Raw genomic sequence first — 22,604 nt, forward strand, 5'->3', positions numbered from 1 at the left:
CTTTTTCAGCTTGTGGGGCAGAGTCTTGGAGCAGGGTGAGGTTAGTGAGGGACGGCGGTGGTATAGAAACAGAAAGGGAACCTAGAAATGCATTTGGGAAGGTTCTATGGCAGCAGCATGTTTAGCAGAGGTGTCAGCAAATCTGTTACCTGTACAGTTCTCCCAGTCATCGCAAACCCAGCCATCTATGTTTCTAATCCCCCAAAACTATTACCTGTCTCCCCCTGTGTAGAATCCCCTCTACAAGATGGAGTTTTGGAGTCACCTAGGCAAGTCACATGTCCATGCATGACTTAGTTCTCTACAGGAACATTCCCAGGAAAACTCAGATGAGGATTAGTGTCTATTAAAGGCTATTGTCAGCTTAAGTGATTCTTCATTGGGCAATTACTGAGAAAAGTCTTTTCAAAAGAAGCTGACCAAATGCTTCACTGAGGCTACTTAAAATCAAACAAGTACACAGCCAATATTCATAACTTCGAATACAAAAATGACACATGCATACAAATAGGATGAATATATTCAGTAGATCATAACCTTTGCAGAGATAGGTTACATGACATATGTAGCATAAAACAAATTCCAGTTATGTCATATTTATAATCCTAAGCATATTTCTGTAAAGCATTGTGGGGTGCAACATCACAGCCTGGCTCAGGGCAAAGGTCTCCCAGCCCATCCCCATTGCAGGGACCCTGCCGGACTTTATAGCTGAGATTTAGGGCCCACAAGCTGTATGATGCTCAGGCTTGCTCAGCTCCCACCCAACCCTGCACCCAACCCTCAGTTGCTTTTATACGTCTTCCTGGATTCCCGCTCTGCTCCTGATTGTCCTATTGGCCCCAGTGCTGCATACACTGCAGGCTACTTGTCAGGCTCCAGCAGCTCCTGTCCCAGACCTGGAGCAGAGGGAACTCAGCTGGGGGCTGGAGGGAGGGAGGTGGAGATGATCCAGCAAGTGAGTGGGGATGGGGAGAAGAGCAGTGAGCAACAAGGGTGAGCCGTAGTAACTACTGATGTGGGTATTTGCACAAACCAGCTTCACCACGGCTATGTGCGTGCAGTGTGTGTCAGGGATGATGTTGCTTTTGCAATATGGCCATTGCCTCGTCAGGAGGGGATAGGGCAGTATGAGCATGCCACTGCACAACACCACAGCCAGGCCAATCTTAGCCACCATGGGGTTTGCCAGGGTGGTGGAATGTCTCAGGGGATTGCAGATGGCCACATAGCGATCAAAAGCCATGGCCACGAGAATCCCAGACTCCACCACTGAGAAGCAGCGAATAAAGTACATCTGGGTGAGACAGGCACTGAAATCGATCTCCCTGGAATTAAACCAGAAGATGCTCAGCATTTTGGGCAGCATGGATGTAGAAAGGACCAGGTCCGTGATGGCCAGCATGCAGATGAAATAGTACATGGGGGCACGGAGCCTCGGCTCCCTCTTCACGACAAACAGGATGGTGAAGTTCCCCAAGATGGCTGTGACATACATGGTGCAGAAGGGGATGGAGAGCCAGACATGGGCTGCCTCCAGGCCAGGAATGCCCAGCAGAATGAAGGGGGAGGGGTTGGTGAAGTCGGTTGTGTTGGAATCTCGCATGGAGTAGGGGAGATGGTGTCCAACTCTGAGGCAGAACGGTGTCTCCTGCATGTACCGTATGTTCCCCTGACTTCCTGTATGTTCCAAGGGCCTAGGGTTATGGTCGCAGTACAAATACCTAGATGGAGAGACAATGTTAATATGCTACACTACATGCACTACTGGAAGCTGTTCTCAAGGGTGAAGCAGATTTTTCACTCTTCACACATAGAAAAATGACATTTTCACTATTCAGAGAAATAAATTATGAACAACTGACCATACTAATGCCAATTCCATATTTTATGGTGTTCCGTACATCAAGAATTCCTACATATCTTGGTATGGGAAACCTTAATAGGCAGCAGTGGGAAAAATGAGTGTGGATACTGGCTATTCATCATTGTTCCTTAATACAATGAAACCCAGGCTAGAGAGTCCATTCTGCAGGGCGTTCCCCATTCACCCTATTGTTCAAAATCTAACAGTGGAAAAGAAACAAAGCTTTGACAAAACATGTACCAGAGGGAAGAAACTAGAAAAAAACGCAACTAGAAAGAAAACCCAACAAACAAAACCCCAAACAAACCCAACTATAAACTAACTCAGTAGATAGAAAGGGGATTTCTGAGACAGGCTATGAGAAAGGGGGAGGCTGCCATATGCGGACAGACTGAAAAGTCTGGGACTGTTTAGTTTAGAGAAGAAACAAAGAAGGGGGTATATGATAGAAGAGAGCCAAATGAAGAAAGAACTGATTACATTCAAATGGACAAACACAGAACAGTTCCCAACCAGTAACATTTATAGACACTTAGTGTTTCAAAAGGGCTAATATTGCCAAAGGAGATGCAAAATAGCAATAAACTGATTGGGAGGAAAAAATTGAAGAGAAAAAAATGAGAATGAAAATTGGGAGTTCTTGAAGAAGACTTTATTAGATTGACAAAGGCCACTATTCCACTATCAAGGAAGTAGAGAACTTTGGACAAAAAGCCGGTTTACCGATAAAGTGAAGGCAGCAATTGGGGAGGGACAGGATGGGAAGCAATATATAACAAATGAGGAAAAGGGAAAATAGAGAGATAAAATAATACAAATTGGAATTTATGAAAATTAATAAGGGATGCTAAAAACATCTTGGAAAAAATCCATGCTTTGCAGGTTTAAGGATCACAAAAAGGAGGTTTTTAAAGTATATTAAGAAAAAAAGAAATCCTAGAAAAGGTTTAGGCCAACTCTTTGAGGGAGAAACAAAGTTTGTTAATGTTGCAGAAAAGGGAGATGTGGTCAAGAAATAGTTGAGTTCTGCATTTGGAAAGAAGCAGTATAAGGTACTCATATCACATGAGGTGAAGAAATAGTTCCCAGTCCATTAACAGTCAAACATGGCGATAAACAGCATCTACAATTGAATCTTAGACTTTCAATCACCAGAGTTGTGAACTGACTGATCATGTGCACATCTCACTCGGAACCAGAAGTACACAGTAAGGCAGCTGGAGAGACAAAAGGGAAAAAAAGGGTGGAGTGGGGAAACAGGGCAGTTCTGTGTTAAACGTAAAGTATTCAGTGAAAAGGGGAAAGTTTAAAAAAAAAGATTTTACAAAATTAAGAAAGAATGGAAAAGCTGGTCTAGGATTAGTTAAAAAAAAAATCATAGGATTATAATTAATGCCCGTCAACAACGTGGTTTATGGAAAACACGTCTTCTCAAATCAACCCAATTTCATCCTTAAATGAGAGTACACTTTTGATTGATCAAGGGAACGAAGCAGATGCAATAGAGGTTGATTACTGTGAGGCATTTATTTTAGTAGGGGAAAAAAATAAGATAAAAAAATGCACACTATACAATATCAGTAGAGCACATGTAAAGTGGACTAAAAACTGACTAATTGATAGATCTCAGAAAGCAGTTCAGTATATTCATCAATGATCTCGAAGCAAATGCAGAATCGCTGCAGCTAAAATTTACAGATGACCCAAAGATTGGCAGATTGGCAAGCGACAACGATGATCAAAAGGATAGAAGGCAAGCCATATGAGCAAGGGCCGAACCAACCATATGTATTTTGTTTGGAAAAGAGGAGACTGAGGGGGAGATGGGAGCGATCTTCAGATACTTGAAAGGCTGCGCTAAGAAAGATGGAGGAAAGTTATTCTCCCTTGCAGGAGAGCACAGGACAACAGGCACTGTATTCAAACTCCAGCATAGGAGATTTAGATTATATCTGAGAAAAAACTTCCTAACTGTAAGAACAGGAGGACAATGGAACAGATGCCTTGAGAGGCTGTGGAAGCCAAAGGTGGCAGGACACCCAATTTTCTGGGATGGTTTAGATACAACACATCCTGCATCTGGGCAGGGGGTCAGTCTAGCTGACGCTTGCATTCCTTTCTAACCCCATAGCTCTATGAGTCTATAATGTAAAATCCTAGAGTGGAACAGGTCTTAGTCAAACATAAGTTATGAAGCTCGAATCAGGGGTAGCTGGGTAAAATTTAATGGCCTGTGTTATACAGGATGTCAGGCTGGATGATAAAATGGTTCCTTCTGACCTTAAATCATATGAATCTATCAGCAAAGAAAGTAGATCAGGCATTTGTATTTACTCTGTTTCACAACCCACAAACAAGGGAACATTCAATTACAATGAAAATCTGACCATATAACACTGAGAAAAGAAAATTGTCAAAATGCTTCATATTTGGCCTGTTGTACTCCTTGCCACTGACATTTTTTTGAGCAAACAGCTTAGCTGAATAGGATTCACAAATGGATCGGCCATTGTAGGTGGTTCAGGGGGCACCCTTCATTAAATCTGTCTTGCACCTTCAATTAGGAGACCTCATTTTCAGTTGTTTATATGTTTGCAAACTTTAACCATGTGAACTTAAATTTGCAATGCTGGGTGTCTGCTTCTGGCTGAATTGTGTTTTGAAAATTTCAGGCATAACCGTTCAACTGACGTCTCAAATGAAGCTAGGAGAGAAGATGTCTTGCCCATGTTGAAAAATTCTTATAGTTATTCCAGTGAGGAGCCCTAGCACCTCCATGCTTTCCAGGAGATAAAATTAAGGTAACTCCTCCCTGACCCCCCGCGTTAAGAGCCAGAGCCCTGAAATGCAAGAGGAGGAGGTAACAATTTCTCTGCATTAACCCACAGCTGACTCCTGAGGTCTTTACTCAGTTCTTACTCCACGGAGAATTTTCCCTCAATGGGGCCTGAGCAAAATACAGGACATAGCTACTGAATTTGGCCTTGTATTGTACATCTACTAACACTTTTCATTATTAAGGATCCACTGTGCCACTAAAATGCAGCCGCCTCAGGGCTTGAGGCTATTGGCAGGGGTGGGTGGGTATCCACAGAAAGGAAGGGCAGTTTGCACAGTGATACGGGTGAAACTCCCCCCTGTAGCAAGGACCCTGGGTTGTTTAATGGCTGTGCAGAGCAAAAAGGAAAACAGGCCTATTCTCTATCCCATTATGCCCATGTTACACCGGGTTTGTCGAGCAGGTGAGCTCCTCAGCAAGAGATGGGTACCTGGGAATCCTGAGACAGAAGTGTCTTTCCTGGGAATCCCCGTCAGGTAGCCGTGTCCCACACCTCTCTCACCCCAGCATCTGCATCAACATCCCATGCCGAAGCCAAACACAGGGTGTGCACCATTTATAATAGAGCTCTGTGCAATCCCAGTGGGGTTCGTTCAGCCTCTAGGGGAGAAGCAGCATCTGGATGTAAACAGGCTGGAGACCGGAGACACTCTAGCCAGTGTCTCTCTTTCCATGTCTGCACTTCTGTGGGTTTTGTCCAGCTTTAGGAGTAAACAGTAATTAACGGACCTTCCCAAAGGGAGATGAAAACTGTGGGGCTCTCCGCGGAGTTAGAGAGGAATTGTCTGCTCTGTGTATTTGTGTATATTTAAAAATTATAGTTGATTAGGAAGAAAACTGGGGATAATAACTTGGCCTCCGTAGAGTCTGATACCCTGTAAGTGCCCATGATGTGTAGGTAGATAGTAGACAGACAGATCTGCAGACAGATAACTGAGGGGAGACATGAGCACTTTCTGCAGGCACACGGGGCTGTCGCTAAGACATCAAAGATCAGTAATTCTCATCAAGAACTATCATCATACAGTGTTGCACCTTTCATTGGCGGATCCTGAAAACACCTAGCTAGGTAAAGTCCCTATGAACATATCCCCATTATACAGATAGGTAAACTCAGGCAAAGGGAGACGTGACTTGGCGAAGGTCCCACAGAGAATGACAGAGAGAACTCATGAGTTCTGACTCACCTACTGTAACAACAACCTTTCCTTCATTAAATGAGCGCATGACAACTGGGAAATGGACTCATTGTCTAGGAGGACTTGTTCGTTGGGTGGGTGTGATGGAATTCTGTGGGTGTAACCTGGAACTGGGATACCGCTGAGCCCTCTGGTTTACTAATCTGGGCTCCCTCTCACACTGTGAGGTTATGGGAAACCGCTATCCTCTCCAGGTCTTGCACTTACAGAATCATACACAGACAGGGACACACCCAGCTGCAGTTTCCTGAAAGCTTTCACTAGCCACCCATGTACCAACAAGAGAAAGGTCCAGCCAGTTCCCTCCAGCTCCCCAGGCTCTGACCCCAGAGCTGTACTGTCTTGCCCTTCTCAAAAGTCTGACCAGTGTAAGTTTATTACCCAGTCTGCCCCTCTCTCAATGTAGAGAGGACAATGCACCAACTCCATTTCCTGAGGAGATTTCCCTTTTGCATTTCAAACAACACTCTGTTTTAGGAATAGATTTTAAGTGACTATAAGTAAGAGCGTACTGATCAAGGTTCCTTACCTCAGAAATAAACAATATTACAATGTATGTTCTATACATTAGACTGAATTTTAATCAATCCGTGTCTCACCCTGATGGTACAAACATCCCACCAGTCTTCCATACCCCTTCAGCCTGGGACCACAGCCACAGTTCAGTCCTTGTTCCTAAGCTGCTTCCACATGTTGAGTTGTGGAGGGAGTGAGACCATGTGGAGGGAACTTCATTTTTAAAGGAAAAGCCCCCAGCACAATTAGTGGGAAAGTACAGCATAAAATGGAGTCCAGTGTCACATGAGCTGGTCACATGCCCTTGCCTGCTTCGATGAGTCATAGCTGGGGCCATTACTGATATCCTGGCTAGAGTGTTCACAGGAAAGTCGGTCAGGTGCAGATAAATTTCTTCTAAGGCTTATTGTGATTCTTAATGGGCCATTACCCTGAATGGTACATCCACAATGTGCTGGCTAGACTGGACGTAAACTGCATTGTGAATGTTACCCAAGAGCAAACACACTTCAAATACTGGTACTACGTCAATATTCATAACTTTAGGTACAAAAATGATACATGCACACAAATAGGGTAATCCTATTCAGCAAATCATAACTTTTCCATTGAAACCTTACATGACATACCTTAGATAAAACACATCATAATCATATCACCTTGGTAAATATGGGGGTACCAGGGTGCAGCTCTGGGGCACAGAATGTCACACCTCCTCCCATAGTGTTAGACACTGATTACTGTGGAGGCAGTGTGCCAAAGCCCCCTTTAGCTTTTGACCATACAACTCCCAAGTTTTGCAAACATTGTAGTCAAATATCAGAGGGGTAGCCGTGTTAGTCTGAATCTGTAAAAAGCAACAGAGGGTCCTGTGGCACCTTTAGACTAACAGAAGTATTGGGAGCATAAGCTTTGTGGGTAAGAATCTCACTTCTTCGGATGCAAGTAATGGAAATCTCCAGAGGCAGGTATAAAACAGTGTGGAGATAACGAGGTTAGTTCAATCAGGGAGGGTGAGGTGCTCTGCTAGCAGTAGAGGTGTGAACACCAAAGGAGGAGAAACTGCTTCTGTAGTTGGATAGCCATTCACAGTCTTTGTTTAATCCTGATCTGATGGTGTCAAATTTGCAAATGAACTGGAGCTCAGCAGTTTCTCTTTGGAGTCTGGTCCTGAAGTTTTTTTGCTGTAATATGGCGACCTTTACATCTGCTATTGTGTGGCCAGGGAGGTTGAAGTGTTCTCCTACAGGTTTTTGTATATTGCCATTCCTGATATCTGACTTGTGTCCATTTATCCTCTTGCGTAGTGACTGTCCAGTTTGGCCAATGCACATAGCAGAGGGGCATGGCTGGCACATGATGGCATATATAACATTGGTGGACATACAGATGAATGAGCCGGTGATGTTGTAGCTGATATGGTTAGGTTCTGTGATGGTGTTGCTGGTGTAGATATGTGGGCAGAGTTGGCATCGAGGTTTGTTGCATGGGTTGGTTCCTGAGTTAGAGTTGTTATGGTGCGGTGCGTTTTTGCTGCTGAGAATATGCTTAAGGTTGGTGAGTTGTCTGTGGGGGAGGACTGGCCTGCCTCCCAAGGTCTGTGAAAGTGAGGGATCATTGTCCAGGATGGGTTGTAGATCACTGATGATGCATTGGAGAGGTTTAAGCTGAGGACTGTAGGTGATGGCCAGTGGAGTTCCGTTGGTTTCTTTTTTGGGCCTGTCTTGTAGCAGGAGGCTTCTGGGTACATGTCTGGCTCTGTTGATTTGTTTCTCTATTCCTTGTGTGGGTATCGTAGTTTTGAGAATGCTTGGTGAAGATCTTGTAGGTGTTGGTCTCTGTCTGAGGGGTTGGAGCAGATGCGGTTGTACCTCAGCGCTTGGCTGTAGACGATGGATCATGTGGCGTGTCCGGGGTGGAAGCTGGAGGAATGAAGGTAGGCATAGCAGTGACAATATATACCTCCAGACCAGTGGCACCGCCATGGGCACCCGCATGGCCCCACAATATGCCAACATTTTTATGGCTGACCTGGAACCACGCTTCCTCAGCTCTCGTCCACTCACGCCCCTTATGGAATACAAGCTGTCAGGAACAGTATCCCTGATGATGACACAGCACAGCTTGTTGCTGAGCTCTGTGACTTTATCCTCACGCACAATTATTTCAAATTTGGTGACAATATACACCTCCAAACCAGTGGCACTGCCATGGGCATCCGCATGGACCCACAATATGACAACATTTTTATGGCTGACCTGGAACAACGCTTCCTCAGCTCTCGTCCGCTCACGCCCCTTCTCTACCTACGCTACATTGATGACATCTTCATCATCTGGACCCATAGGAAGGAGACCCTGGAAGAACTCCACCATGATTTCAACAGCTTCAACCCCACCATCAACCTCAGCCTGGACCAATCTACATGGGAGGTCCACTTCCTAGACACCACAGTACAAATAAGGCCTCATCTGGAGTAGTGTGTCCAATTTTGGGCCCACACTACAAGAAGGATGTGGAAAAATTGGCGAGAGTCCAGCAGAGGGCAACAAAAATGATTAGGGGGCTGCAGCACATTACTTATGAGGGCAGGCTGAGGGAACTGGGATTATTTAGTCTGCATAAGAGAAGAATGAGGGGGGATTTGCTAGCAGCCTTCAACTACCTGAAAGGGGATTCCACAGAGGATGGATCTAGACTGTTCTCAGTGGTTCCAGATGACAGAATAAGTAACAATGGTCCCTAGTCACAGTAGGAGAGATGTAGGTTGGATATTAGGAAACACTATTTCATTAGGAGCGTGGTGAATCAGTGGAATGGGTTACCCAGGGAGGTGGTGGAATCTCCTTCTTAGAAGTTTTTAGGGTCTGGCTTGACAAAGCCCTGGCTGGGATGATTTAGTTGAGGTTAGTCCTGCTTTGAGCAGGGGGTTGGACTAGATGACCTCCTGAGGTCTCTTCCAACCCTAATATTCTATGATTGTGTGGTTCTATGATCTGTGTATTATGAACTGCGATATCCAGTGGGGTGAGAAAAACTGCTTAATCTAGGTGTTGCCCAGTCTAATAGGGTTGAGAATTTAGACAGTGTGCTTATATTTTATTTTATTTTGGTAACCAATCTGACTTTTTGCCTATCACTTAATATTACTTAAAATCTATTTTTTGTAGTCAATACATTTGTTTTACTGTTTATCTTTACCATTGAGTTTGTATGAAGTGTGTGGCAAAACTGTCCACTTTCCATTGATGAAGTGGTGAACCAATTAATAAATTTGCACTGCTCATCTTGAGCAGTACAAGACAGTATATTCCTGAGGTACAGTGCTGGGAGGTGGGGGGATCTGTCTGGTCCCTTTCCCTGTGTGATTCATGAGTGGCTCTGGAAGCATTTATTCAATCTAGCTGGGTGTGGAGCTCCACATGCAGTTGTGCTGAGTGATAACACCTGGGGGGCAGGGGTTCCTGCTGGTCAATAGCAAAGCATTGTGAGAGACCGGGGGCATAGCCTGACCAACCTGATTGCCTTCTATAATGAGATAACTGGCTCTGTGGATTTGGGGAAAGTGGTGGGTGAGATATATCTTTCAGAGGGGAAGCCGTGTTAGTCTGTATCAGCAAAAACAACGAGGAGTCCTTGTTACACCTTAGAGATTAACTAATTTATTTGGACATAAGCTTTCATGGGCTAGAACCCACTTCATCAGATGCATGGAGTGGAAAATACAGTAGCAGGTATATTTATACACAGCATATAAAAGAATGGGAGTTGCCTGACCAGGTGGGGGGTCAGTCTAATGAGACAATTTAATTATCAGTAGAATACCAAGGGAGGAAAAATCAGTTTCGTAGTGGTAATGAGAGTGGCCCATTTCAAACAGTTGACAAGAAGATGTGAGTAACCGTAGGGGGAAATTAGTAAGGTAAAATTAGGTTTTGTAATGACCCATCTGTGATGGGTTGGATCACAGAAACCCCCTTGGAAACTGCCAACTGATGTGCCAAGACTACTTCTGCCCCTGCTTTCCCTGCCTTCCCAGCTAGGGACTTCAGTGCCCTGCCTGGTTTGAGCCAGACCCACTAGCCTGCTGCGAGCCCAGACCCAGGTCTGAACAACATCTCTTAACAGCTTCAGGCTTAATTGAAAGCAGGTTAAGAAGTGTTCCTGTCTTTAACACTCAGATGCTCAACTCCCAATGGGGTCCAAACCCCAAATAAATCCGTTTTACTCATAAATTGTTTGCCTTTATGGCTGACTTAGAACAACGCTTCCTTAGCTCTCGTCCCCTAACGCCCCTACTCTACTTGCGCTACATTGATGACATCTTCATTATCTGGACCCATGGAAAAGAAGCCCTTGAGGAATTTCACCATGATTTCAATAATTTCCATCCCACCATCAACCTCAGCCTAGATCAATCCACACAAGCGGTCCATTTCCTGGACACTACTGTGCTAATAAGCGATGGTCACATCAATACCACCCTATACCGGAAACCTACTGACCGCTACACTTACCTACATGCCTCCAGCTTCCATCCAGGACACACCACACGATCCATTGTCTACAGCCAAGCTCTAAGATATAACCGCATTTGCTCCAATCCCTCGGATAGAGACAAGCACCTACAAGATCTCTATCAAGCATTCTTAAAACTACAATACCCACCTGCTGAAGTGAAAAAACAGATTAACAGAGCCAGATGAGTACCCAGAAGTCACCTCCTACAAGACAGGCCCAACAAAGAAAATAACAGAACACCACTAGCTGTCACCTTCAGCCCCCAACTAAAACCTCTCCAGCGCATCATCAGAGATCTACAACCTATCCTGAAAGATGATCCTTTACTCTCACAGATCTTGGGAGACAGACCTGTCCTCGCTTACAGACAACCCCCCAACCTAAAGCAAATACTCACCAGCAACCACACATCACTGAACAAAACCACTAACCCAGGAACCTATCCTTGTAACAAAGCCCGATGCCAACTCTGTCCACATATCTATTCAAGTGACATCATCATAGGACCTAATCACATCAGCCATACCATCAGGGGCTCATTCACCTGCACATCTACCAATGTGATATATGCCATCATGTGCCAGCAATGCCCCTCTGCCATGTACATTGGCCAAACCAGACAGTCTCTACGCAAAAGAATTAATGGACACAAATCTGACATCAGGAATCAAAATACTCAAAAACCTGTGGGAGAACACTTTAACCTGTCTGGTCATTCAGTGACAGACCTGCGGGTGGCTATATTACAACAGAAAAACTTCAAAAACAGACTCCAAAGAGAGACTGCTGAGCTAGAATTGATATGCAAACTAGACACAATCAACTCCGGTTTGAATAAGGACTGGGAATGGCTGAGCCATTACAAACATTGACTCTATCTCCCCTTGTAAGTACTCTCACACTTCTTATCAAACTGTCTGTACTGGGCTAGCTTGATTATCACTTCAAAAGTTTTATTTCTCTTAATTAATTGGCCTCTCAGAGTTGGTAAGACAATTCCCACCTGTTTATGCTCTCTGTATGTGTGTATATATATCTCCTCAATATATGTTCCATTCTATATGCATCCGAAGAAGTGGGCTGTAGTCCACGAAAGCTTATGCTCTAAAAACTTTGTTAGTCTCTAAGGTGCCACAAGTACTCCTGTTCTTCTTTTTGCGGATACAGACTAACACGGCTGTTACTCTGAAAACTGTTAGAGAGATATGCACAGCTATTTGCCGCCCCCCCCCCCCCCGTATTAATACATACTCTGGGTTAATTAATAAGTAAAAAGTGATTTTATTAAATACAGAAAGTAGGATTTAAGTGGTTCCAATTAGTAACAGGCAGAACAAAGTGAATTACCAAGCAACTTAAAATAAAACACGCAAGTCTATGCCTAATACAGTAAGAAAATTAAATACAGATAAAATCTCACATTCAGAGATGTTTCAGTAAGCTTCTATCACAGACTGGATGCCTTCCTAGTCTGGGAACTATCCTTTCCCCTGGTACCGTCCTTGTTACAGCTCAGACGGTAGCTAGGGGATTTCTCATGACTGCAGCCCCCTTTGTTCTGTTCCACTCACTTATATATCTTTTGCATAAGGAAGGGATCCTTTGTCGCTCTCTGGGTTCCCACCCCTCCTGCTCAATGGAAAAGCACCAGGTTAAAGATGGATTCCAGTTTAGATGACATGATCACATGTCACTGTAAGACTTCATTGCCCACTTGCCAGGACACATGTATACAGGAAGACTTACAAGTAACAGAGCCATCTACAATCAATTGTCCTGGTTAATGGGAGACATTAAGATTCCAAATCACCATTAATGGCCCACACTTTGCATAACTACAATAAGACCTCAGAGTTATCTCTCATATTTCTAGTTTCAGATACAAGAATGATACATTTATACAAATAGGATGAACACACTCAGTAGATTATAAGCTTTGTACAAGAGACCTTTTGCATGAAGCATATTTTAGTTACATTATATTCACACTCATCAGCATACTTTCATAAAATCACATAGATTGAAACGTCAGACAATCCATTGCCAGTCTTTACTTAGGCCTAATTTGATGGTGTCCAGTTAGCAAATTAATTCCAGTTCTGCAGTTTCACATTGGAGTCTGTTTTTGACGTTTTTTTTGTTGAAGAATTGCCACTTTTAAGTCCGTTATTGAATGACCAGGGAGGCTGAAGTGTTCTCCTGCTGGTTTTTGAATGTTGTAATTCCTGTTGTCAGATTTGTGTCCATTTATTCTTTTGCATAGAGATTGTCCGGTTTGGCCAATGTACATGGCAGAGGGGCATTGCTTGCACATGATGGTATATATCACATTGGTAGATGTGCAGGTGAACAACCCCTGATGGTTTGGCTGATGTGGTTAGGTCCTATGATGGTGTCCCTTGAATAGTTATGCAGACAGAGCTGGCACCGGGGTTTGTTGCAGGGTTTGGTTCTTGCATTAGTGTTTTTGTTGTGTGGTGTGTAGTTGCTGGAGAATATTTGTTTCATGTTGGGGGGCTCTCTGTAAGCGAGGACTGGCCTGTCTCCCAAGGTCTGTGAGAATAAGGGATCGTCCTTCAGGATAGGTTGTAGATCCTTGATGATGCTCTGGTGAGGTTTATTTGGGGGCTGTAGGTGACGGCTAGTGGCTTCAGATATCTTGACTTTAGCAAAGCTTTTGATACGGTCTCCCACAGTATTCTACCCAGCAAGTTAAAAAAGTATGGATTGGATGAATGGACTACAAGGTGGATATAATGCTGGCTAGATCATTGGGCTCAATGGGTTGTGATCAACGGATCAATGTCTAGTTGGCAGCTGGTATCAAGCGGAGTGCCTCAGGTGTCTGTCCTGGGGCTGGTTTTGTTTAACATCTTCATTAATGATCTGGATCATGGGATGGATTGCACCCACAGCAAGTTTGCAGATAGCACTAAGCTGGGGGGAGAGGTAGATACGGTGGAGGAGTAGGGTCCAGAGTGACCTAGACAAATTAGAGGATTGGGCCAAAAGAAATCTGATGAGGTTCAGCAAGGACAAGTGCAGAGTCGTGCACATAGGATGGAAGAATCCCATGAACGCTACAGGCTGGGGACAGACTGGCTAAGCAGCAGTTCTGCAGAAAAGGACCTGGGGATTACCATGGATGAGAAGCTGGATATGAGTCAGCAGTGTGCACTTGTTTCCAAGAAGGCTAATGGCATATTGGGCTGCTTTAGTAGGAGCATTGCTAGCAGATCGAGGGAAGTGATTATTCCCCTCTATTTGGCACTAGTAAGGGCACATCTGGAGTAAGGGATCCAATTTTGGGCCTCCCACTACAGAAGAGATGTGGACAAATTGGAGAGAGTCCAGCGGAGAGCAACAGAAATGATTAGGGGGCTGGGGCACATGATTTATGAGGAGAGGCTGGTTTGATAGCAGCCTTCAATTACCTGAAAGAGGGTTCCAAAGACATTGGACCTAGGCTGTTCTCAGTGGTGGCAGATGACAGGACAAGGAGCAATGGTCTCAAGTTGCCATGGGAGAGGTCTAGGTTGGATATTAGGAAAAATATTTCACTAGGAGGGAGGTGAAGCACTGGAATGGGATACCTGGGGAGGTGGTAAAATCTCTATCCTTAGAGTTTTTTAAGGCCCGGTTTGACAAAAACCTGGCTGGGATGATTTAGTTGGGGTTAGTCCTGCTTTGAGCACGTGATTGGATTAGATGACCTCCTGAGGTCCCTTCCAACCCTAATCTTCTAAACAAAGGGTAGGGATTAATGGTCCGTTTTCACAATAGAGTAAGGTAAACAGTGGGGTCCCTCATGGATCTGTACTGGGACCAGTGCTGTTCAACACATTCCTTAATGATCCGGAAAAGGGAGTGAACAGTGAAGTGGCAAAGTTTGCAAGGATACAAAATTATTCAAGATAGTTAAATCCAAAGTTGACTGAGAAAAGTTACAAAGGGATCTCAAAAAACTGGATGACTGGGCAATGAAATGGATGATGAAATTCAGCATTGATAAGTGCAAAATGATGCACACTGGAAAAAATCATCCTAACTACACATATATAAGGATGGGGTTTAAATTAGCTGATACCACCCAAGAAAGAGATTGCGGAATCATCATGGGTAGTTCTTTGAAAACTTCTGCTCCATGAACAGCAGTCGTCAAAAGGGCTAATAGATTGTTAAGAACCATTAAGAAATGGATAGAAAATGTTATACTGCCACTATATAAATCCACGGTACGCCCACACCTTCAATAGTGTGTCCACTTCTCATAGCCCCACCTCAAAAAGGACATAGTATAATTTGGAAAGGGTCAGAGAAGGGTAATAAACATGATTAAGGGTATAGAATGGCTTCCATTTGAGGAGAGACTAAAAAGACTTGGATTGTTCAGCTTAGAAAAGAGACAACAAAGGGAGGATATGACAGAGGTCTATAAAATCATGGCTGTTGTGGAGAAAGTGAATAGAGAAATGTTATTTACTTATGCACACAATGCAAAATCCAAGGGTTACCTGATGAAATAAATAGGCAGTATATTTAATAAATACAAGAGAAAGTATTTTTTTCATGGAGCACAGAGCTAACCTGTGGAACTCATTGCCAGGGGATGTTGTGATGGCCAAAGGATTAAAAAAAGAATTAGATAAATTAATGGAGGATAGGTCCATCAATGGCTATAAGCTGAGATGATTGGGGGTGCAAGCCCATGCTGCTGGTGTCCCAAAACCTCTGACCGCCAGAATCCACGATGGGACGAGAGGGGATGGATCACTTGATGATTGTCCTGTTCTGTTTGTAAAAGTTATTAGTGACCCCCCCTTAACAGAGCAGCCTTTATGTCAACCAGGGCCATTAGGGGGAAGCAGACACTTCAAGTACACAGTAGCCTGAACTTTTCAACTGTCTTCCCTTCAAGGCCTTACGGTAGTTGGAGCTGGTCCCAAGCCGGTTTTCACTGACCAGATAGCAAAAGCACGGGTCTGACAACCACCAATCAAGTGTTAACACTGCAAGGACCTTTGTCTGAATGTGTATAAAAAATCTGTAAAATGTGTGTAAGACAGAGTTTTTGTACTAAGGTGCAAAGCTCTCCTTTCTTCTGCAGAATAAAGCAACTCTTCCTTATCCCTGTCTGGCTGTTATTGGCTCTCAGCTAAGTGGACCCGATATTTCGATAACATGTTCACCCCCGTGAATCACCTGGCACTGGCCACTATCGGAAAACGGGGCACTGGGCTAGGTGGACCTTTGGCCTGACCCAGTATATACCGTTCTTATGTTCTTATGAGACATTTCTTCTCAACAGCTGCAGGAATGGAAGGTGAGTATAAAGGGAAAAAAGATTCCCACTGCATTTCTGCTTGATGTTGTGTGACGTTAGCAGAAGGTCAAACAAGCCTCCAAGCCCCAGAAGGAGTCATCATGTTATCCTCAGCGTCAAAACATTCCTTTAGCACAGAGTAAGACACAGCTAATCGCACACACATGATTCTATTCTCCCTCTCTCTCCCACAGTCGGGAGGACTGAAGAGTATGTGTAAATGAGCCCCTCGCCCAATGCACCAGGCCACAGCACCCCCCGATCTCTCTCCCACCCTGCCACCCCCACAAGCCACGAGTGTAGGGAAGAGTGCGAGATCAGCCTGGGGAAGCCGGGCTCATCCATGCAAAATGTGTCATAAGTCAGCAAAACACAAGGTCCATGGGACGCAGGCCTTTGCTACGGAATGGGGGACTGAGGCCGGCAAAGCAGTGACCCTGAGAAGGATTTAGGAGTTTGAAAAGGAAAGAAAGTAACCCAAGGTGACACAGCAGGTTGGTGGCAGAACCAAGACTAGAGACCGTGTCTCTCAATTTGCAGCCCAGTGCACTTCCCACTGGCATGTGGCATGGCCCCCTTGCCTGCTGCTTTCTGTTGCCATTAAGAGTCCAGCTCAGATGCAGCTTGTCAGACAGGAGATACACACATGTCAATCCCAGGATACTAGACAGACAAAGTGGGGGAGTAATTAGCTTTCATTGGACCCAAATTCTGTTGGCGAGAAAGACCAGCTTTTGAGCTTACACAGTGTAAGTACATAGTAAAAACACCCCTAGAGTTCCAATGAAAACCTGGCTTTAATTTCCAACTCCCAAAGCATTTTCTGTTGCCTCCTTTAGCTCAGCAGGGAGCTTCTGCTGCAGCATCGATAAAACACATTGATCACCCGTTTCAGGATCTCTTTCGTTGTCACCCCATAAACGATGGGGTTTAACATGGGGGGAATGAGAACATAGAGGTTGGCCAGTAGGTTGAAAATATAACGTGGGATGATGTACCCAAAATGGTGTGGTAAAGAGGAGAAAACAGCCGGCACATAGAACATCAGTATGACACAGACATGGGAGCCGCAGGTGCGGAGAGCCTTGAGCCGGGCTTCCTTGGAGGGGAGCAGGAAGACAGCCCTGAGGATAAAACCATATGATACAGCAATGAGCACAATATCTAAACAAATTACTAAAATAGCCACAGCTACACCATACCAGACGTGGACTGTGATGTCATTGCAGGCCACCCGGGCTAGGATCATATGCTCACAATAGGCGTGAGGCAGGAGGTTGGTTCTGCAGAACTTCAGCTGCTTCATGAGAAAGATGAGAGGAAAAATGATACAGAAACTTCTTGTGACAACTGCCAGCCCCATCTTCACAATCACAGACTTGGTTAGCATGATGGTGTATCTCAGGGGATCGCAGATGGCAACGTACCGATCAAACGCCATGGCCAGCAGGATGGCCGACTCGGCAATAAAACTGACATGGATGAAAAACATCTGGGTCAGGCAGGCAGCAAAAGAAATTTGTCCCGCTCTAAACCAGAATACAGCCAGCATCTTGGGCACCGTAGTGGTAGATAACAGCAGATCAGCAACGGCCAGCATGGACACTAATAGATACATGGGCTCATGGAGGCTTCGTTCTGTTAGTATGATGAATAGTAGGAGAGAGTTCCCAAAAAGTGATGCAACGTAAATCAGACAGAAGGGGATGGCAAGCCAGAAATGAGACTCCTCCGTACCCGGGATGCCGATCAGGATGTAACTAACAGGGTCAAAAACAGTCTGATTGTCAGCTGGCATCATGTACTGTCACTTGGATCTTCTATTCATTTTCCTGTAACTCACAGCAAAAGAGAAAATCAGTGAGAACTGTAGTGTCAGCTAGGACTGGAATGCATTTGTTGAGAGAATCATAGATACCATCAAAAACTTCACTGTGTGACAACTGCCTGTCGTGTGTGACCGTAAATCCAGAAACACTCTCATACTGCGGAACTGTAGTAGGAAGACACCCTGTGACATAAGCCCTTGTATTAGAGGCCTAGCATGAGGCCTGAGGCCTGGGCTAAAGTAACAGTCAAAGTCTTGTTGATATAAAGCAAAATTAGTCTGGTAGTTAGAGGCAGGCCCTGCTCACAGAATCTGGCAAACACAGGACTGATATTTCAAAACCACACATTTCTACGAGGTGCTGGGCACAGAGCACTCACGCAAACACAATTTCAGAAGGGTTGTATCAGAACACCTTGATATCAGCACATTCCCTAAAGATAACAGGAAAATGGTTACCCATCCTAAAGATATGGTCAGGTTGACAGTGTGATGGATAGAGGTGTACGAGGTGATGGGTGGTAACCGGCTACGTCAGAGGGTGTCAATTAACTGCTTTAGAGGGTCAGTATGTAACTTGTTTGTATTGATGTATAAAATGGAGCCTGAAAGTGAGTTTCTCTGTCTAGCCTAGGGAGGAACGGAAAGTCCCACTGTTCACTGGGCTGGTTCATTATTACTGGCATACATGTATTAGTGTTCGTCTATAGTCTTCAGGATACTAGTACCCTGCTTCATCGACAATAAACCTGGCTGGATGCCTTCATACCTTAACGGATCTTGTGGTCATTGTGTGGTTCACTCGAGGTCTGCTATGCCAACTGTCTGTTCAGAGCTGGGACAGGACACAGAGAGAACACACACACACGCAGCCGAACATTTTACCACACTGGTGACCCACAATAAGTTACGTACTGCCCCTCTGACATAATATCTCCATTCCAGAAGAGGGAAGATGGTTTGGATGGTTCTGGCCCCAGGTGAAGCAGGGCGTGCCGTCCTGGTGTTGCTGTCCACAGCAGAATGTCTCCTCCGCACGTTTGCTACAGTCCCTCTCAGGGCTCAAGCAGTGACTGTGAAAGTGAGTTAAAGCAGCTACACGACTGGTTCTTCTGGCCCTTACACTGGTTTCACACTCACTACTGCGCAGTCACTCCCAGTTAGTAATGATGTGAGAAGAGAACCTCTTTCAGTCACAATCCCCCCGCTGGATCCTACTGGCTCTGAGGCCTTGACCCAACCAACACTCAAGCACACGAATAAATTCATTCACAAGTAACTCCCACTGATTTCATGAAAATGCTCACCTGAGTAAAGTTGCAAGTGTTTTCAGGATTTGGTCCTAAATATGTGGGACAATCTCAATTAAGCTCTGGTCTACACTACAGACCTATATCGGGATAACTACGTTGCTCTGGGTTGTGAAAAATCCACACCCGTGAGCGACATAGATACACCGACCTGACGTCCTGTGTAGACAAAGCTACCGCCTCTTGGGGAGGAGGATTAACTACTCTGCCTGGGGAGCTCTCTGCCATCAGTGCAGAGCGTCTCCAGTAACGCACCACAGCGGTGCAGCTGCGCTGACGCAGTATTTTAAGCCTAGCCGAGCTGGTAGCTCTGCTCCAGAGAACTACAGCTGCAGTAGGTGGAGGGGGACCAAACATCCCATTTTTAAAGGGGCAGTCCTGTATTTAAGCCCTCGTGCAGGTGTCCCAACTTTTTCTTCAAACAGGTAACTTGTCCGATATTTTTAATCTCCCCGCATCCGTACTAGCAGGTGTTGATGCTGGTCAGATCCCTCCTTCCCAGATGCCCGCCTACCAACGGTGAGTGGGGGAGTCTAGGCCCAACGATGGGGGTGGGTGTGGAAGGATGGTGGCAGGGCAAAGATGCAGCATACGGGTCCGACTGTTCCCCCTGCTGCTCCCTCAGCTGAGCCCACCCTATGTGCCGGCTCTTGATCATCAGGGCCCCACCTCCTGTCCCGTGTCCCACCATCACTGGCTGCGCACTGTGACCTGCAGTGGCCGGTGAGTGTGGGCAGGCACCAGGCCATGGTTACGTGTCACCTCTGCTGCCCACCCGTCAGCCCTTTACATGCTCCTCCTCTCGCTGTCCTCTCCCTGCTTTGCCCCTTTGCCCTCCCCAACCAGCCGCACTGCTCCTCCATGTCCCCCCCAGCGGGGCACGTCCCGCTCCCAGCGCTGTGCGGAGAACCAGCCCTCGTCAGAGCACTCAGTTCACCAGCAGCCTGGCTGGCAGGCTCCTTCCTTCCCCCGCTGCCTCTGGCTGGGCCGGCGCCCCGGGAAAGCCCCAGACCCTCTGGCCCGGGGCGCTGGCCAGGAGGTGCTGAGACCTGCATGTGCCAAAGCCCCGCACAGCGCTGGCCTGGGGAAGCCTCTCTGCCCCTCAGCTAAGCTCTGGAGTGGCGGGGGCAGGGGAAGCGATTTCCAGCCTGTTCATGCCCCGAACCTGCAGGTTTCACAGCAGCTCCCAGGGCAGGGGCTTAGCACCATCTTCACCCCCCCAGCCTGGATCCTTCCCCTGGGGGTGCTGGGCTGCTCTGTCCCCCAGACACCCTCCCCTGCCAAGCCACCTCTCTGGCCAGCTTCGCTGAAGCCCCTGCAGTCAGCTTCCCTGGGCCCTGGCGCACAATGCAGCCTTAGGGCTTAACCCCTTCCTGCCCACATTGTAGCCTGGGGACAGGAGACTGCTGGGTTACGTCGGGTGGTCAGCAGCAGCCCGGAGGTTTAGATGCCTTTTGATACTGTGCGGGCAGGAAGGGACAAGCTGCTTCCAGCAAAGGGAACGCCGGGGGGCGGGGGGTTGAGGGGAGGGGAGAAGAGAAGAGACGCGCTCTGCAAAGACACGAGCCAGGTTATCTTCACAGCTGAGAATGTGAGGGAGATTCCCAACCTGAGCCATTCATTTAAGGTGAGGAATCTGAGGAACTGTCCCAGATTGAGGTGTCATTAGAGGAGGTTTTGGAACAAATTGATAAACTAAACAGTAATAAGTCCCCAGGGACAGATGGGATTCACCCAAGAGTTCTGAAGGAACTCAAATGTGAAATTGCAGAACTACTAACTGTAGTCTGTAACCTACCAATTAAATCACCTTCTGCAGCAAATGACTAGAGGATAGCTAATGTGATGAGAATTTTTAAAAAGGGCTCTAGCGATGACCCCGGCAATTACAGGCCAGTAAGTCTGACTTCAGTACCTGGCAAACTGGTTGAAATTATAGTAAAGAACAAAATTGTCAGACACAGAGATGAACATAATTTGTTGGAAAGAGTCAACATGTTTTTTCTAAAGGGAAATCATGCCTCACCAATCTGCTAGAATTATTTGAGGGGCTCAACGAGCATGTGGACAAAAGGGATCCAGTGGATAGAGTGTACTTGGGTTTTCCGAAAGCCTTTGACAAGTTCTCACACAAGAGTCTCTTAAGCAAAGTAAGCTGTCATGAGATAAGAGGGAAGGTCCTCTCATGGATTGGTAACTGGTTAAAAGATAGGAAACAAAGGGTAGGAATAAATGGACAGTTTTCAGAATGGAGAGAGGTAAATAGTGGTGTCCCCCAGGGATCTGTATGGGGCCCAGTCCTATTCAAGATATTCATACATGATTTGGAAAAAGGGGTAAACAGTGAAGTGGCAAAATTTGCAGATGATACAAAACTTCTCAAGATAGTTAAGTCCCAGCAGAGGGCGAAGAGCTACAGAAGGATTTCTCAAAACTGTGTGACTGGACAAGAAAATGGCAGATGAAATTCAATATTGATAAATGCAAAGTAATGCACATTGGAAAACATAATCCCAACTATACATATAGAATGATGGGGTCTAAATTAGCTGTTACCACTCAAGAAAGAGATCTTGACATCATTCTGGATAGTTCTCTGAAAACATCCACTCAGTATGTAATGGCAGTCCAAAAAGTGAACAGAATGTTGGGAATCATTAAGAAAGGGATAGATAGCAAGACAGAAAATGTCATATTGCCTCTATATAAATCTATGGTACGCCCCGTCTTGAATACTGCATGCAGATGTGGTCACCCCATCTCAAAAATTGATATCTTGGAATTGGAAAAGGTACAGAAAAGGGCAACAAAATGATTAGTGTTATGGAACGGCTGCCATATCAGGAGAGATTGATAAGACTGGAACTTTTCAGCTTGGAAGAGAGATGACAAGGCGGGATATAATAGAGGTTTATAAAATCATGACTGGTGTGGAGAAAGTAAATAAGGAAGTGTTATTTACTCCTTTTATAACAAAAGATCTAGGGGTCACCAATTGAAATGAATAGGAAGCAGGTTAAAAACAAAAAAGAGGAAGTATTTCTTTGCACAAGCCACAGTCAACCTGTGGAACTCATTGCCAGAAGATGTTGTGAAGGCCAAGACTATAACAGGGCTAAAAAAAGAACTAGATACATTCATGGAGGATAGGACCATCAATGGCTATTAGCCAGGATGGACAGGAATGGTGTCCCTAGCCTC

The 22,604-nt window shown here is 45.4% G+C and overlaps 1 protein-coding gene across 1 annotated transcript; it reads right to left on the reverse strand.

The window, feature by feature from the left end:
• Positions 1–17,100: 17,100 nt before the first annotated feature.
• Positions 17,101–18,066, reverse strand: LOC101940181 (olfactory receptor 52B2-like). The gene has a single exon (XM_005290039.3). It carries the CDS (start codon positions 18,064–18,066, stop codon positions 17,101–17,103), a length of 966 nt encoding a protein of 321 aa, XP_005290096.3.
• Positions 18,067–22,604: the final 4,538 nt, after the last annotated feature.

Source organism: Chrysemys picta, chromosome 1 (genome assembly GCF_011386835.1).
Source record: "Chrysemys picta bellii isolate R12L10 chromosome 1, ASM1138683v2, whole genome shotgun sequence".
Taxonomy (NCBI): Eukaryota; Metazoa; Chordata; order Testudines; family Emydidae; genus Chrysemys; species Chrysemys picta.